Source organism: Takifugu rubripes, chromosome 19 (genome assembly GCF_901000725.2).
Source record: "Takifugu rubripes chromosome 19, fTakRub1.2, whole genome shotgun sequence".
Taxonomy (NCBI): Eukaryota; Metazoa; Chordata; class Actinopteri; order Tetraodontiformes; family Tetraodontidae; genus Takifugu; species Takifugu rubripes.
In genome coordinates, this window is record NC_042303.1 from 10,780,028 (window position 1) to 10,798,508 (window position 18,481).

At 46.0% G+C, this 18,481-nt stretch overlaps 1 protein-coding gene and 1 long non-coding RNA gene across 3 annotated transcripts; one reads left to right on the forward strand and one right to left on the reverse strand.

Moving 5' to 3' along the window:
• Positions 1-463: 463 nt before the first annotated feature.
• Positions 464-18,424, forward strand: iffo2b (intermediate filament family orphan 2b). Of its 2 annotated transcripts, none has more exons than XM_029826685.1 (8): positions 464-1,043; positions 11,987-12,047; positions 13,300-13,395; positions 14,066-14,236; positions 14,856-15,004; positions 15,418-15,619; positions 15,768-15,866; positions 16,000-18,424. In XM_029826685.1, the coding sequence occupies exons 1-8, from the start codon at positions 559-561 to the stop codon at positions 16,231-16,233; spliced, it is 1,497 nt and encodes a 498-aa protein (XP_029682545.1). In that variant the 5' UTR covers positions 464-558; the 3' UTR covers positions 16,234-18,424. The 2 variants fall into 2 exon arrangements, with proteins under 2 accessions (XP_029682545.1, XP_011612316.2); XM_011614014.2 differs by having other exon boundaries at positions 15,448-15,619; positions 16,000-18,421.
• On the reverse strand, positions 1,314-1,708 carry LOC115246858 (uncharacterized). Its single transcript, XR_003885952.1, has 2 exons — positions 1,590-1,708; positions 1,314-1,489 (listed from the first exon to the last, which is right to left on the reverse strand). It is a non-coding gene; the product is annotated as an uncharacterized lncRNA (long non-coding RNA).
• Positions 18,425-18,481: the final 57 nt, after the last annotated feature.

The following is an 18,481-nucleotide window of genomic DNA, read 5'->3' on the forward strand; positions in this document are numbered from 1 at the left end:
ATGTATTTATAGGGGGAGGTGACGTGGGCGGGGCCAGCGTGGGTAACGGTGCGGAGTTTGGCACTTCGCAACATGAACCGCGCACCTCACGAGGAGGCCGGCCTCCGACGTCCTCTGCCCTGACACCTTCCGACCGCACCACATGGATACCGGATAGAGGCAGAGAGGGTGGACGCTTTTGTCCGGATTGTGCGAACCGGGTCCAGCACCAGCAGCTCCTGACACACAGACGCAGCGATGAGGCTGACGGGAGGTGCTGCTGCTGCGGCTGCTGCTTGTTGTGGTCTGCGACAGTCCTCTGGCTCCCCAGGAAGGTAACGATGCCTCATCAGAAAGGACTTTCTGGGATTAATATCTGCTTGTGCTGCAGTTTTCTTGCGTTGTGACTGACCATCCAGCAGGGACGGTGATGCTAACCAGCTTCCATCCTCATAATCTCTCTCCGCATCTGCATTGTGAGGTAAAAGCCCTGCGGGAGGACACCGAAGGGATATGATGAGATAAAACTGACACTGTTTGCCGCGCCCGAACCAGACACAGGTGGAGTACCGGCTGTTGATGTTTTCCAACATGAACTCGCTCTTTGTGGCCGACCCTGCGCCCGCTCCGGTCTGCGGCCCCGGCGGCTCCGGTGCGGTGACCAGCGCCCTGCGGAACGACCTGGGCTCCAACATCCATGTGCTGAAAACGCTCAACCTGCGATTCCGCTGCTTTCTGGCCAAGGTTCACGAGCTGGAAAGGAGGAATAAGCTACTGGAGGGTCAACTTCAGCAGGCTTTGGAGAGACAGCAGTACCGCCACATTTACGCCCGTGAGGTTGCCGTGCAGACGGACGGAGCGGAACCTCGACTGCCGGGCACCATCTGGAGCTTTACCCACGTCCGGAGGCAAGGGGAGCGCTTTGAGACCCTGCAAGGGCCTGGAGTGACGTGGATGCACCCGGACGGAGTCGGGGTCCAAATAGACACCATTACCCCGGAACTGAGGGCTCTTTATAACGTGCTGGCCAAAGTCAAGCGGGAAAGGGACCAGTACAGGACAAAGTGAGTAAAAAGCCCAGTCAAAAAATCATTCAAGATGTGTTCCTGCTCCACATCCACTATTTAACACACTTTATTACAATTACCTGGTAGTTTTTTGTTTTCCTAAATAAACACAACGGATAAATTAATACTGATTGAGAGTCACACCATCGCATTTTCACAATAGTATATAAAATAGGACTTGTTAAAATTGGAGTATTGCTTTTTTAAATGTTGGTTTGTATTAGTTCATAAACGGGAAACACGTTTAGCATTGTTTTTTGTAAACTAAAACACTTATTCTCTAAGCTCTACAATGATTCACTTCCCTGAATTCTGAACTGAAGTTTCTGGTTTGGGCGATTTTGCCTGAGAAAATGAGACATAAAGAAGGAAACTACTGAAGAGTCGAGCAGAAACGGAACATCGCATGGTGTAGATGCGCTCTGCTGACACGTTCCCGTCAGCTGCAGACGGAAACAATTATTAACAATTATTCATTCCAAAACTTCAATTAAACTCAAACATAGAACTAACCAGTCCCATTAAAACTGACTCATATATCACCTGTCAGCACAATCACACCCAGGGGTTTATTGTCTGTCATGGCCACCCTGAATTGATCCATCAGGCAGATATAAACATCAATCATGAAGGAAACGATCTCTGAGAGCCTCCATTGTTCACATGTGCCCGTCACTTCCAGCAGGACTTCTTTCTGCCCCCGTGTGGGCGTGGCTTGCCCAATGACGCCTCGCCGCGTGGTTCACCGAGATTTCACGCCGGTATTATGCTTGAGGCAGTTTTAACTTACAGTGGATGAGCTGGACTAATGTTTCTCACACACATTTGAGGAAATTCCTTTGGCTATTCTCACATTCTCTGGGTTTCCTGGAGGGGTTGCTGCAGCGTCCCCGGCTGACCCACGCCACTGCTGGCCTGTCTGTTTTTTTTGGTGATGGGATACATGCCAGGCAGTGTCACCCCCTCCCCCCGTACACACACACACACACACACACACACACAAACTCTGGCAGTGTGAGGTCAGCTGTTACGAATGCCGACTTTCCCGTGAGTGTCCAGACACAGAATGTGGGTCCCACTCTTCTGGGAAGCTCCGCATCCTGTCCAGTCATTCTGCGTAAGACCAGCATTTCCTTTTTTGTGCTCATCCACTCCCGAAGATGAATGGGCAAATTGAAAACGGCTGTTGGGGTTTAAATATTTGGGTCTCCTCCAGCACAGAGGGAGTGTCTGTGGTTTAATTCACTAAAATTTATTGGTGAGCTGCATGTTGAACATGACTTATGAGCATAGTACTAGGTACTATTTTGGGTGTCTGGTCATACTTCTGAAAGCTGACTGAAGACTAAAGGTTGCACTTTTGAGTCAGTATTGGCCCATTATAAAGAAAACCTCTCTTTTCCTGCCCCTTACATTCCTTCTCTGAGCTCGGTAATTGCGTCACTGCCGCTAAATCCTCTTAACTACAGTCACGTTCAGCGTTCAATCCCACGAGCCCCGTCCTGCAGAGCCTTTTCTGAGCCTTTACTTCGTCCTTCACTCGGCTCTCTGTCAGCGTCGACCCCGCCTCCTCCCTCTGTGTCACGCAGGCGGCTTTGTAAGGCACATCTCCCAGGCTGATTTATGAAGGCCTCACCAGTGTGGACACACACAAGGGTGCAGACGACCAGCTGATACATTTCTAATTTGGCCCTTACTCTGGCACCAGGAGGTGCTTGACTATCATTTTACAGTCCTTTAAAAGTTTTACGCCTCTGAAGTTTGATTAGGCTGGTTGGAACGAGGTTATTTTGCTCGTAGATTTCCCCTTTAGTTACTTAAAGGAACATTTAAGGATAAAAAATGGTGTTGTGATCAGCCTCTGGACTCAGATGAAGCAGTCCCTCGTTTTTACCTACCTTCATCGTAGCCGAGGTTGAGGCAATAAATAAATAAATAGTTTTGCTGTTCTCATCCTAATTTGGGAATTCCTGGAAGTAAACTGCGCAATGGGTGTGTCTCAGACATTTATTGGCCATGGGTGGGGTTCACATGTGAAACTGCGTTAGAGGAGCAACTCCACACACAGAGACACGTGGATACAACTTCATTGTGTGCAGACAAAGTGATAAATACAGATCAAATTTTTCGACTAAATCTGTGCACATTTCACAGCGGTTATTTGAAATCATGTAAGTAAATATACTTGTTTTCTTTTTCTTATCAGCCCAGTAAAGCATGTGAAATAAATAATCTTTGATGCCTCCCTTAAGCAGAACATTTAACGAACCTCCTGCCTGTACTGACCTACATTATATTTCCCAGTCAGCTTTACTCCGTTTTCTATTAGCAGGGAATAATGTGGTTCTATTGCAGTTACAGGATGTATTTGTGGATCTGGACAAAAGCTCTTTACTGGCTTGTGCCACATCACGGACTAATTTGATCTTTATCACACAGTTAGGACCTGTTCATGCCTTCTAATGTACAAAGGCTCCCTCCGTGTGGCCCAGCCACTAACATACAGGACAGGTTTCAGGCTATGAACACTGACTCCTGTCACATTGCCTGCCTTCCATCAAAGCAGGACGATGGAGGTCAACAGCAGCGCCCTCATCCTCTCTGGTATCGTCTCACTGCATTACACCTTTATAAAAGTCATCACTTCCATGTCATTGAGTCTGAGGAACTGTCGCCAGCATGTGATGGCGCATAGAAGGTTGCGAAAACAGTGGCTGACGCTGAAGACGCCAACTGACGGAGGTATTTGTTTGTAATTTACATGTGGATGAAGGGGTATTTTAGAAAGGATTGTTTTGCTTGCAAATTTGCTGATACATTTCAGATAAGTTCACCCTTCCCCAGGGCTCTCTGGGAAGGCGCACGGTCACCTCATTCCCTCCCGCAGTCTAAAAACATGCACATTTGCGTGATTCTAAATCTCCTCTGTTAGTATGCGGTGACCTTTGACCCTGATTAGGAAGGGTTGATAAAAAATGGAGGGGATGGACAGTGTTCAGGCAGCAGTGATACTGGATCTCAGGATGTCAGAGATGGGCTGTATTGTGATTCCACCCCCCGCCCCCAAGGCGTAGTCCCCCTGCATGAATAATTCACACACTGCTGAATTCAGATCAATGCAGCAAGAATTCGGCTAAGATGCTTTCCTCAGACTGATCTGTTTTACTTTGTGCTTCCTGCTTTGAGCGTCGCTTTGGAGACAATTCAGGGGGGTGACGTGATGAAACAGCAGGGTGATTTATTCTGCCACCCCAAAGCAGACGGTTGCCCTCTACTAAGTCGTGTTTCTCTATTAAGTTCAACCCAGATGAGCTCTTCGGCCTCAGTCTTTGCTGCTGACCCGCCTTGCGTAATCCAGGCCGTCTATTCATTAAAGGGATTTTCTCTAAGCCGTCACCTAGCACCGAGCCTTCACCCTTCAGCCAGCCCTGCACTGCATCCTGGCACGCAGCCGCTGCAGCTCTGCACTGGGGGCCTCTGGAAGTGGAAGACTCCCTGCTGCTGAGATACACAGGGAAGAAAGGGAGCGAGGTTCACCAAGTCTACAGCCCTCGCCCTCCCTCTCACTCCCTTTTCCTGTCTGCCTGGTCTTTTATCGTTTCTGCACTGGCCGTGTTTTGCACTAAAACGGAATACTTTAAATCTAATTTTCAGCTTTAACAGCAACAGCATCTATAGAACAGTTATAGATTTTTTTTTAATATCACATCACATTTGGCATCTGTCCTCTGAGTTCAATCTCATCTCTGCTTCTTTCGTTTTTGGGGACTTTAACTGTGTTGCAGTTAAGTGCTAATGGGGAGACACTTCTGAAGGCTTGCTGTTCGGGGACGGTAGTCAATGTTCTAAACTGGAGTTTCAACCACAAATGCTTCACCATTTAACAAGACTGAATGGTTAAAGAGTAAGTGAGCACTGAGTAATTGATTTGGGATAATGGTTTTAGAAGGACTGGGGTAACTGAGGAGCTGAAACACAGAGCCACCGACTGGAGTTGAAGAGAAAACCGAGAGATACCCAGAAAATGTACAGAGTCAGACTCAGATAGAGCAGAAAGAATGTATTAATGATCTGTGTTGGAGTAGCAGAAGAGTATTTCTGTTCTCTCCGTGCTTGAATATTCATGGTTATCGATGCAGCTGGGAGCAGTGGTGGCATGTTAAAGCATTTGGGAAGTTCACTTGTGTTTCAGCCAGATCCATAAGTGCTACCTGAAAGTTTTTAATTCACAGGGAAAAAAAATAAAAATCAAACAAGCACATTTTTGTTCAGGCCCGTTCAGTAAATGTGGAAACGGAACTCTTTTATCAAAGATATGAATGTGCTGACAAAACACAATGGATTCATTACAAAAAATGGACAAAAAGACCACATTTTGAATGATTGGTAATGTCACTTCTTTGGGTGAGGATGATTCCTGAGAGATGGAGCACCTGTGGCTCATATGATCCCGGTCCTTTTGTCCTGAATGCTTCAAGTCTGTATGGATGAGTTCTGCATTATTGTGGTGGACAAAAGGACAGGAAGGGGTGTATCAGGCTTTTAAAATACAGACAGGAGCTGTTATGGATCTGTTATGAATCTGGTCAACGGGACGAGATCTGGAGTTCTTTGTTCGCCATTTGCGGTGAAGAAATCCCCTTTAAATGGAGCAGTCGCAGAGATGTTTGCTCCTGGGCTTCGTCCTGCAGGTGTGTGTACGCAGATGTTTCACCTAAGCTGACAGTAAACACCCTGACCAAGGAGAATTCACAACAGAGATGACGATCGTTAGCGTTCCTGCGGCCCCACCAGGGCCCGGCCCAGGCTTGCGGGCTGTTGCCTCACAAAAAAACGTGACTTTTATCAGCTGAACCATCAAGCGTCTGCACCGGCAGCTCAGAGATGTGTATTAGCATTTTATTATTGAGGGGCAAACCACAGTGACGGGAATTGGCTGGGGAAAAAATGTAGAGTGGCACTGCAGGGGAAATAGACTTTACATCAGCCGCTTTGCTGCAGAATACAGTAATAAGCAGCTTCACTATTGTTCCCCTGCAGCGCTGAACACGGAGCTCAGAGTCAATAAATGCTGCAGTGAAATCACTCTAACAGTGTCATAGGAGTCACGCATTCTCTGGACTTCAAAAGTTGGCGTTTGTTAATCTATAATTGTTAATAGGTTGAGGCTAGATCAGGGGCGAAACAACCCGCTCAGGTTTCTACAAAGGCACACGCTGAACAGATCAAGGAACTGATCCAGGCATGAACAATTATCCGTTTGTCTTCAAGGTGTTTGAAGATCTTAAATTGTTAGATAATGATATTTTTCCAGGTAAATTATTGCAGTGTGTTTTTCCCCCTGAAGCTTGAACGGAGCTGTGGCACAACTCAAGTCAGGGAGAGGATGGTAATGACAGGCTTTGGTAGATTACTTCATAATGCTTGTGCAAAGAGGAAAAAGCTCCAGCCCATACGGCCACGGAAAAGCAAATGTAGAAGCGTTGTCGGTCCAGGTCAGGATGGATGGTTTTGCTTGTTGCAACACTGTCTCAAAATAAAGGGGCGGATCCAAACCTTTTCATACTTCACACTGTAATTATATTGTTCGGTGTTGGAGTTGCATCTCGTAATAGATATACTGTGATCAGGCAGAACTACAGCTCTGTGATCACATGTTGACAGCACCAAGCTCTTGACTGCACCAAGAACTCCGCAACAATAAGTCTTAAATGGGATATTTATGCTCAGGAGAGATGATAATTTCAACTCAAATACATTTAAGATTTAATATTTTTCGGGTACTGGGATTAAAACCTCAGACTCCTGGACTGGAATCAGGATCTGAGACCCACTCCTGAACTACGACCTGATGATTGAACACGATAACTCCAGTTGAGCACGCCATATTAGAACGACCTGCCTCACATCTCACATTATTCCATTTGGTTTTGCACTGATCCATACGTGCACCTTGGGCAGGGTGTGGAGGTGCGTGCATCAGCTGATACCGAGCTAACAGCCCGTCTAAATATGAAAATGCTGCAGTCAGATATGCAAACATATTCACTGACCTCTGTCCTGCAACTAATGAGACTAATACCAGCATAATCGAGTTATTCATGAGGATAAACTGCTGCTTCAAACACTCTCTATGGCTACATTGTATATTAAAACAAAAACTAAACTGTTCAGATTTGCATTGAGTAAAATATATATCATTGTAATTTGGTCTAACTGAAAGTTCAGTGAAAAGCTGCACACCATCAGGATTTTTTTTATCGCTCCTCTTCTGGGATGCCTGTTGTTAATAAGCTGTCTGTATTTTCTCATGGAGGGAGCCTCCCTGCAAGTCAAAATGTTACTGGCCACAACTCTGAAATGCTTCAGATAAAGACGAGCCCTGCAGGCCGACTACAGAAGCAGAGAGGAACGTTTCAGCGTTCCAGCCTCTGCTGACCTTTTATGGTCAGCGTGATCGGTCATGGTGTAAAGTTCAATTTAACCCGGCTCGGCTTGTTTGAAGATACTTGATCAGCATCAGGAACAGCAGGAAGCTTTAAAATTAAACTGTTCCAAATATGTGTTGTAACCTCAAATGGTTCAAATGGTTATTTCTGACTTCTGTGACTTCTGAAGTTTTTAAATGAAGGTAAAAGTATTCAGATATGCAGATACGTAAAATAGGACAGAGGTCGAATGTCTTTACATCGGTTTTGTGTTTTACATTGCATTAAGAGTAAAGGTGCTTTTGTAGCTCTTCAACTCATGGATCAACCATGAACATCCAGGATGCTGTAGAAAAGACGGGTTCTTTTAAATGGAACAGTTTAACAGCAGTTCAGGATCAGTCCTCAACAGACTTAATACGTGATTAAGATTACACAGCGTAGACGCACCACATATGTCCGCTCATGTTAATGTCCATGCAGGTCCACACCCATTATTCACAGCCTGTGTCAAGACTTTTAAGAGTGTTCAGATGGTCCAAGAAAAATCAATTCATCATCAAGTTATGGCAGAAATAACAAAATGAAAGGGTAACACGGGGGCTCTGGCAGGGAACAGCCGGTACAGTTTGTCTCTATAGATTCTCCAGTGTTTAAGGTCACAGGTCATTGATTTTGGATCTGAGAAAAATCGAGTTCCCATCATTTAAAACATGCCAATTCACCCTCCTGCTGATGGGCCATTAAATACCACCCAAACCATCACGTACTTTGAGATAAGAATTAAAATTACATTTCAAAAGGAAGTCAACATCCTTTATGTTGAGTCCAGTCTTGAGGAAGCTCTGACATCACGCTGCCTTGGGAAAATGTCTGCCGTCACTGGGGTACGTTTCTGTCCCGCCTGCCTCGGAGCGTCTATATTTAAGTCTGCTCGGCTGATGAGCGATGATCCTTTCAGGAGTTTTTACCCAGCTCACACCAGCAAGCCCAGGATCTTTATACGCGTTTCCTTATGTGCAGGGCGGTGGCGCCGTTTCCATGGACACAAAGGAAATGAAACGAGCTTTGACCTTGGTGTGTCGGCCTGACAGCAGAGACCCCCTCACGCCTGCCTCACGTGTGTTCGCCTGATCCGTTTCCCTCGGCCTCATCATTAGCATGCTACACATGTGTCCCTCTGGAGTCTGGGAACACTATAGATTACAGAGCGCCATGGCATCTGATCGATGACCTACTATAGGGCCCCCCCCACCCACCTATCCCCAGAGCCTGACATTACTCCCCATTTCCATCTCCATTCCCATCATGCTCCTCCCATCCTGCTGTGATTATTGAGAGAAGGGGGTTCTGAAAATAACTGAGTAGCCCAGCCTGTATGTAGCTGCGAGGAGACATCTCAGACCCCCATAGGCGTCACGGCTCGTGCCCAGGAGTCACGTGCGTGCTCAGATGTGATTAATGAAAGCTGTCAGTGTCTGCACATGATGTGAGCAGCTGAGGTGTTTGCCCTGCATGTAGCCTGCTGTATCGATCCCCCGGGCTCTGGTCATATAGCACTTCCTGTCTCCGCTTTGTCAGTGAAGACAAGAGCTAAAATCCTTGCATTTGGATTCATAGCTGCAATTTAGAAAACATTTTTGGAGGCACAATAATATACTCGAAAAGACCAGTTTTTACTCCAATTTCCAGGATTTGACATGGAGCCTGGGTGTCTGTGGAGCTGCCCCAGGTTAAAACTGTCATTTAATCCTCCCTAGTGTCTGCAGACTAACAGCTGTTTACACTGGAAAACATCTGGTAGAAGGAGCTCTGAATTTACTTAAAGTAAAGTTAGTTTTTTTTTTTTTACAATTATTTTTCAGATTAAAAAATGGAGAGTGACTAATCCGGGGGGATTGGAAAGCCTCATGTGTGTCTTGTTGCTTTAGATCACACTTTGAGGTTATCCTTTAATGTTTGCAGAGCGATAAGTTCCGCCCTTTTATGTTTTCCACTTCACTGCTTTACACTGGGTGTTGTCTGACTTTAATTGTATTTGTTATGAGTAGCTAAGGTTTTGTGCGTTGAGACGCCGCCACACCTCAGACGTTTCCCTGTTCTCCTTAGGTATTTACCGCCTGTTTCATAACTAGTGGTAGGACTGTTAAGGTTGGAGCATCAGAGAAATAAGTATAATTCCTCCTAACAGAGGCAGAGCTGAATTAAGTCTAAGGATTCTGAAAGCTGCCGACCTTTCTCTGTGTTTTTGTTGTTACAGATGTGGACTCGTCCACACAACTTTCAGACGGCTGACAAATCCCAGACATAACCGCACAGGATGGGGAGTGTTGCAGGAATGTTATTGTGCAGCAATCCTTTTTTTAACCATTTTCACAACATGTAATTCTGTACCTCTCAATATACATCTGTTTATTTGTCTTCAACAATAGTCAGAATTAAAGGCAAATTGTTCAACAAATTAAAATCCCCAGGAATCGTGGCCTTTTCAAAACTTCCACTTTTATATGAGAATGGAGGTGAGAAAATTCTTGATTCTGACTCATTTTTGAGTCACACATCCTGAACGAACAGCAGCTTTGGCAGCTGACAATGTCCTGAGGTCTTTTGTCCTTGTAAGGAGACTCTGGGTGTGTTCCAGTAGATACCAGCGGTGCAGCTGTGGCTGCTCGGACGCCCTCTCTGTTTGGATCAGACGCTCTCATCTGGACGCCTGGAGACGGCCGCCGGTACAAACGGTTGTTAAGTCGACACTCGGATGCCCGATTTTGTCAATCAGTCGGTTTGATCCTACTGAAGGGAATAAGGAGGTGTTTTATTCAGGGTGCGATCACACACTTTATGATGCACAGCCAAGTCTGTGTCTGCGGGGAGGCGATGCGGTCCCGGACTCCGGTGACCTTATTGGGAAACCTGCTGCAGACGGGCGGGTGTGTGGGTGACGGCGGAGCAGCGCTGGCTGCATTTTTAGAGCACGGATGTAATCAGAGCGCCGGCTGGCACACCCTGCACAGAACACTTCCCTCTAATTAGACTGTGTTCATTCTGAGTGTCCTGAATAAAAGCATGGCTCCAGGTTCTAAAAGCAACTTCTGACCACGTTTGCATTTGTACGTAATAACAGCCACACATAAAAATGACCCACAATTCTGCAACAATGTCATTTCAGCTGTCTCCCCTTCGGAGCACATGTGGGCAGATGTGTGCTGTTTAAACTAGCCTATCACTCCATGATGTTAACAATCATCATCTTCTGTGTTAAAATGGACTCTGCTAAAGTCAAACGACATTGCAATATGGAAATGACTATGACTACTAAAAGTATAATTAACCACAATTGAGCCATTATTATTATATGCATTATATACAGTATAAGTGCTGGGTGAGGGCTGAGGACAGAAATAGAATGGAAAGACAGCATAAGCAATGAGAATTTAAAAAGAAAAAGTTGAAGAGAAAGAAAGTGCTGATGCTGTGAAACACTCTGGAGTCTGTCTCATATTACTGTCCACTGGAACCGTCCATGTGGGCCACAGTGGCTCGTCATCATCATCACAGGGATGCAGGATGGTTACTGCAGAAACCTGAATGGGCTCCTGTTCCACGCTGTGACTCAGCACCTACGTTGGGGGCCCAGAGGAGCCTAACGGACCGACACAGAACTGTTAAAGATGTTTCATATGTCTCTGTTTTACTGTTAACATGAGTAATGTGATCACGAGGGGAGGGGGAGAGATTTATGCTACTGTGGTGGTGCTGGGGGTATTTTTAGACTTCCTATTTCTGCAGCTCCTCCGTGTGATTGGTCACCTGTCGCCTGTGGCCTGCTAAATGTAAAGTAATAGGTTATTAGCCATAATTAGAATGGCAGCTGCATTATCACCCTAAAGAATGGGTTTATCTGAGAATCACAGTTCCAGTGTGAGGGTGCTTAAAGCCGTGGTTGGAATGTCGTTGGGGGAATTTGTGGAATTTCTCAGCCCAAAACTGCGTTGCAGCATAAGCGACTGCAGATGGAGAGCGTGTGGGAAATGTATGTGCACAGAGGGAAGCGTGAAATCAACTCTGCAATTCAGTCCAATTTTGTTTTCCCCAAAAAATATTTAAAAAGTTGGGGAGGTAAATGGAATTCTAACGCTGTCTTCCTTGTCGGGACAACGGGCTTTAAAGGAATTCCATCACTGGAAGGAATTTGGGATTGAGCAGAAACAGTCCTGCAGGACTGTTTTCATACTCATGGACGTTTATGTGCAATGAGCCAAACTATTCATGAGAAGTGTTTGGAGGAGGGTGGAGCTCCATTCTTTGCTTTTTATTTGAGGCCCAGGGGTTGTAAAGATCGTACAAAGGAACAGGAAGACAAAGGGCTGAAAGCAGAGGGGTGGCGCCTGATCCCCCACTGACAAGGACATTTTGAAATCAAAGATGGGAGAATTATTCCCACAAAGGGCTCATTAACCTGTGCCGTGGCTCTCTGGAGTTATTGACCCACCTCTGTGCTGTGTGTTGCAGATGGGAGGAGGAAAGGTCCAAACGAGAGCAGCTGGAGTCGACGGTGGAATCCATGCAGCAGGTGACATCTACAGCAACATTTATGTTCAGCTCAGATGTGTGTGTCAGATACCATCGAACGCGGCACGGGCCCATCGGGGACGCCAGAAAATCAATTTTAAGGACCTTACCCGAGACTGTGTTATAACACGTTCCTCTCTGCTGTTCCCGGGATCGATCAGGAACAAAAACGTCCATTTTTCTCTGATTCTGGGTCAGCAAAATCCCAGTTAGAGAGGTGGAATGCCATCCTCCGGGGACTGGTCCCTTTTAGAGCACAGAGGCAGATGTGTGGACCTGGAAACCTGAACAGAAACAGACAGGAAAGAAGAAGCCATTAGGAGCTCACATCCAAAATGGCTGCTACACATCAGAGCCGGTGTTTGTCAGGTTTCTGTGACAGAGGTGCTTCAAAACTAATGGGATCCTTCCAGACTCATAATGTTAAGAGACGGAGGCTGGGAACATGGATCTTAGTAACATTTGATGTGAAGACATCGATGTTTGTGGTGAGACATGGAATTCTGGGAGGTCAAAAGCCATGATTTAACAGAGGAAGTGCGCATTCTAAAGAACACCCTAAAAAACCTGCGTCATGCAGGCAATACAGTAGCTCTATTCAGCATCGGTTTCGCAACAGGCCCACGTGCAGTGATCTCTCATCACAATTCAAACCCAGATGCGTCACACAACAGCTTCTAAGCTCCAGAATACCAAAGAATAACAAACATTTTATCTTCCCCAGAACATGAAGATTACATAATAAAACAAGCACATTTGTGTGAGTTAAAGGGATGCAAAGATGCGCCAGGAGTGGTAAATATGAGGAGAGGATTTGAATACATTTGATTTTTATGGCAGCTGTTTTCTCCTGCTGCTGTGTTTCTTGCTAAACAGGCTACTAGTTAGTGCTCTTATAACCAGACAGCTTGCAACTCTTCCATATTAGGACCCCGAATTCTGCATTTGAATAATGCCTCCTCCTGTATTTACACATGCAGTGGCAGCAGAAATGGGTCCCTGGATCAGTTCAGTTATCATCTATGTAAATAAAAAATTCAACTCTGAACTGGCCATAAAAAGCTAAACACTAGTCAATATGAAACGGGGACAACAGTATAAAAGGTTTGAATATGTAAAGTGGTGTCGGTTACACAGATAGTAAAATGGCCTTGTTTGACACATCTTAGGATTTATTGTGTTATTAGAAGCATGCTAACAGTATCTTTACTGATCTGCCGTGTGGCGTGTTTGAATTCCCCTGCTGTGATCAGAGTGCCCAGGAGTCTTCAGAGATCCAGGATGAGCTGCGGGAGAAGGTGGACAGGCTGAAGGCCGAACTCGTGGTCTTTAAGAGTCTGATGAGTGACGTAAGTGTGGCTTCAGAACAGCGGCGTCGGCGCTTCCCCGAGCCCGATTAAGCATTCACGCCAATAAGTGCTGCGTTAACTCACAATCATAATGTATTTCGACAATGCCTGATTTTCTGTCTGACAAAGAGAAACATTCAGGGGGTGGAAAGCCTCCAAAACACAAAACAGGCACTAAGCAGCACTTCCTGTTGCTTCCTGTGGGGCTAAATACTGCATTATTCGTGCTAATAGATAAATACAGAGACGGAATTATTGTTTTGTTTTTTTAAATCCTGTTCATCTTCATGTTTGGCATCTGAACATTGTAGGTTTTTTTTTCTTCTTTGTTTCTCACTCTCCTTCCCTGGTGGTTTATGACTCCAGAGGCGGGTAAGTCACGTGGAAGCGCAGGTTCATCGTAGGGGACGTAGTCCTTAATTCCTGTCTGCTCTAGATTCGGTGACCTCTTGTTGCTGCTCCCAGAGGAAAAAAAAAAAATACCTTGTCAGTGTTCCACCTTTTACAGCAACAGGAAAAACCAGTTTGTGATTTAGTGGTAATGAAGCAGTTTACACTTTCAGCAATGATTTAAATCCAGATTCAAAAGGAGTAACAATCACTAAATGCTACTATGTTAGCTCCACATTTAAAATCGTTGACCTTAATGGGGGTTCCCTCGATCCTGCAGCAAATGTCCGAGCTGGACTCAAAGATCCAGGAGAAAGCCAGGAGGGTGGACATGGACATCTGCAGACGCATCGACATCACGGCCAAACTGTGCGACGTGGCCCAGCAGCGCAACTCCGAGGACATGACGAAGATGTTCAACGTCAGTCCGGCGAGATCGCTCCCAGAGAGGGTGAGTGAGCCATCTGACAGCAAAACGATGAATTCAGGAGTGGCGTCAAGTCAGCGCTCTTCAGATGGAGCCAGAGCCGACTGTGTGTGCGTGGGTGGGTGTGTGTGTGTGGGTGTGTGTGTGTTTGGTTTCATCATGGACTGAGTGACCCCTCTGTTGCAGCGGTGCAGTCGCTGAAGAAAGCGTTTCACAGCTACGCATTTGTGACCATTTGAGACTATTTGTGACTATTTGTGACTATTCTGTGCTCATATATACGATCAAAGAAATCCAAATGTCCACGGGTCAACTTTTTGGTGCGCACAAGTCCGACAGTGCTGATTAAAGCCGGAGACTAAATCCTGTGCCAGTCAAGCTTCTTAGGTTGCGTGTTAATTGGATTAATTAAAGTTGGACTATTTATAAAGTTCCAGCATCAAGGTAGGCCGAAATCAGCCGGTAATATGGGAATAAGCTGCAGCTGAGATGCAGATCAAATGGGTGCAGCAGGAGCTAAAAGTAGACACGTGTTTATACACAGTAATATTATGCACGGGCAGGGAGGTTGGAGGTATGGCACCCAAACAAATGTTTAGTCTACTTGGTGTGTGTGTGTGTGTGTGTGTGTGTGTGTGCGCAGGGGGCTGTGGCATGCTGCAGGAGGAAAGAGCGAAAAGCAGTGTCCGATGAGGAGAGCTCAGAGATGGACGCCGAGCCCAGCCCTTCAGAGGAGGAGGCCCCAGCGTCACTCAACATCACTGATGAAATGAAGCGAATGCTCAACCAGCTGTAAGAGATGACTCGGGAAAACACGCACGCGCGTGCACAAGCACGCACAGGCGCAGGGTTGAGAGAGAATTAAATACTGCGGATACTCTTAGTGCTCAGTGCTTTCCTGCAGCGCTGTTAATGCCTTCAGCGCCATCTAGTGGTTACAGGGGGTATTACAACCTCAATGCATCGCGCTGATTAAGCATAAATCACCAATTGGTTAAATTTGCTTTGTTTCTGTCATGCAGTTCTTTTTGTGTGTTTTTACTGTTGCAAAAAAATCCTTTCCACTAACTTTCCATGTAACCTCTTGTCATTAATTGTTTTGTCATCTTACTCGCCACATCCTGTGGTTGTGTGACCTCTGCTGGCTCCTGTTACACTCGTCTTTCCTCTTGTCTTCTGTTCTTTCCGCTCCCTCTCCCACGCAGACATTGCTCAGATAACTCCTCTGTTGCCAGGCGCGAGACCTTTGAAATAGACGACGACTGCGACAGTCTGACATGGGAGGAGAACGAGGAGACCCTGCTGCTGTGGGAGGACTTCGCCAACTACAACATCCCGTGCACCATCGCACTGGCGACCTGCTCCAACGTCGGTCCAGCCGACGGCCCCGGCGAGGCGGCTGAACCGGTGAGCCCTCTCCCAGGGTCGTGACCCTCTGTGTGGTCATTAAACCGCTGTGTAGTCACGAAACTGGTGCAGAGCAGAGCCGAGATGACAGAGGGATAAAAGAGTTCCTCATACATGATGAATGAGGCCTGTCTGTGCTCTCTCCAAGGACTCCCAGGATGGAAGTCTTGGCAGCCTTATTGATGAAACCGAGTCACTGTTTAAGACCAGAGAGCAGGAGTACCAAGAGACCATTGGCCAGATCGAGGTTGGTATCTAAACTTCCTTGCATGCTTGTATCAAGGTTACGCCCAGGCTTTCGGTTTTGGAAGTTTAAGAGGTCTTCGGCAGACCAAACGAGACCACGTGAAGTCTAACGAGCAAACGGTCCCTTGTGTCAGATGGAGTTGGCCACAGCCAAGAGCGACATGAACCGGCACCTGCACGAGTACATGGAGATGTGCAGCATGAAGAGGGGCCTGGACGTGCAGATGGAGACGTGCCGCCGCATGATCAAGGGCGGCAGGAGCTCTCCCTCTTTCAGCTCTGTGGCCAGCAGCGACTCAGGGAACACGGATGAGATCCAGGATGAAGGGTCCGAGAAGGACACCGAAGCAGAAGTCCCCGTCAGCTGATGCCGCGTCCCGCCTCCTGGCAGAGATCGCCGGCTCCCACGCGTGCAGAGACGCACGCCCGTGCGGGCCGGTTTGAACTGCTGAGGTTCCGACAGTTGCTGACCCGGAATGGTGCTTTTATGGTGTTTCCGAGAGTGGGAAGATCTCAGCTGTCCTCCTCGCTGTGGCCTTGCTGGATCCTCGTCCAGAACTTCACAAATTCCAGGCGACTCAACTAATGCTCTCTCTCATGCTTTAATCCTGGTTTAAAGGTTTTTGGTTGAGATTCTTCAAATTTTGTTGGTTTTTTTTCCCCAAAAGAATCGCAACACAGCGCCGACTCAGCTCCTCCACACACATTTCCTGTGATTTCGTTTTACGTTGTTTGGGACGATTGATGCTGCACATGAAGCATTTGAGGCTGAGTATGTTCTCACATGGACAGGAGTCAAGGAGACGCTTCCGAGGAACCAAAAATTGCCAAAGTCGACAGAGGAAAAGACCCTGGATGCATCTAGACACTACTGAAGTTCTATGCAATCTAGCTAGCCTTATTTTTGGACTGGCTTTTTGCCCTTCCTTGTTTGTCTTAAAAACAATATTATTAGCCTTTTAAGCAAAGCAGGTGTTTTATATATATCTTATTTGTATTTTGGATGATTGTTTGAGTGTGATAATATATCAATATAATTATTTTTTCAGCAGTAAAAACTCCAACAGTGTCGTCTGGAGCTGAATATGATGCTAATATTTGCTAGATGCTATCGGACATCGTCCCGATCCGTACGCGAGTGGAACTGCTCCTTCGTTTGTGGTTCGGTCTGTGGACGTTTAACTGAAGAGTCGTTTCAAAGAGAAGCAGAACCAGAGAATGAAATTAAAATGCTTGAATTTCCTTTGCGCCCTCTGTCATTTACTGTTTTTTTTTTTGACTGTGTTGTTTCCGATGATGCCGTATCCTGTTCTGCCAGAGGAACTTCCTGCTTTGATCTTTTCAGTCTTTGGACTAAACTCACCTAACTGAACCCAGAATGCTGCAGGCATGTGATCGGAAACCCCAGAGGCCTTTTTTTCAGTTCATATCAAACTGTTTTAATAAGAGATGTTGGATCTTTTTAATCACCTTTCTACTGTAATGTTACTGGATGAAAGATTTCATCTCAGCGTCTGACAGAAGCAGAAGGTCGAAATTCAGGCCTTTATTATCCCTGAATGTTTGAGTGGCAAACTTAGCGGTTACAATGTTCTTTGCTTTAATTTTAAACATGGGATCCGGGCTGTTATATTCTTTATCCTGTGTTTGAAGCCCTCTTTTGTTCATGTTTCGTAATCGTTCTGTCAACAAAAAGTGCGTCGCTAAGACCATATTTATCATTTATTGACTCTTTCCTGTATTCCAGATCTTCGTTCCGACCCCCTGAGGTCGCTACTCGAAAAACTTGTATGCTTTTAGTTTTAATTTGATGTAAAACCAGCCTAAAGACTAACAAAGAGCCATTTTTAACTTGTACTGTACTTTGTATCAGCATCATCAAGTGCTTCATGTATGGATTTACTTTTTTCGAGGCTGTATTTTTCAGCATAGATTACTGTTTGTGTCTTTCCCGTTGAGACCAGCGAAGCAAAACACAGCTCCGAAACGAGCTACCGACCTCACCAACGGCCTGCGTTCGCACACATTTACACCATTTGTCGCCCATTCCATCCCCTAAACACAGGTTAAATCTCAAAAGCGACCCGGTGCAGCGATCGTAGCCCGCTTGGAGGCCAGCTGAGGCCGAGGCAGGTTTTATATGCAGCCACGTAAATGCAGGGATACGCGTCGTGTGGGTTCCTCGTGCTGTGTAAATGATGTAGCAGCCCGTGTTTGAGTGTCGCCAGGTTGGGTTGGTAAAACTGGTTTTAACAGTGAAACATTCATCTGCTTTCAGAGCACTTTTCTCTCCGCATGTTCATGTGTCGCTGGTTGTTGTTTATGTTTCATTGCAGCAACACGCGTGCTCGTTTAGAATCTCTGCTGTCGGGGACACTTCAAGCATCACAGGCAACAACTATTCAAGGTCATCATTCTGCTTTAATTTTGCAGCTTTTGTCATCTTGGGTTGTTTTCTATTTTGTGTGACACCGACTATGTATTCATGTGGTTCAGGTGATGGCTGTTTTTAATTTTGGGGATAAAATTAAATATAAATGATGGTTTGGATAAAAATCAGGGATATTTCTGGTTTCTTTGCTTTTTGATGGAATGAGTACCGTAGAGATCATTTCA

Bases quoted from the DNA above. Each gene is read 5' to 3' on its own strand.
- iffo2b (XM_029826685.1), top strand. From the start codon at position 559: ATGTTTTCCAACATGAACTCGCTCTTTGTGGCCGACCCTGCGCCCGCT. The intron at 12,048-13,299 runs GTGACATCTACA...TGCTGTGATCAG, and splicing joins CGGTGGAATCCATGCAGCAG to AGTGCCCAGGAGTCTTCAGA. The intron at 15,620-15,767 runs GTGAGCCCTCTC...GCTCTCTCCAAG, and splicing joins CCGGCGAGGCGGCTGAACCG to GACTCCCAGGATGGAAGTCT.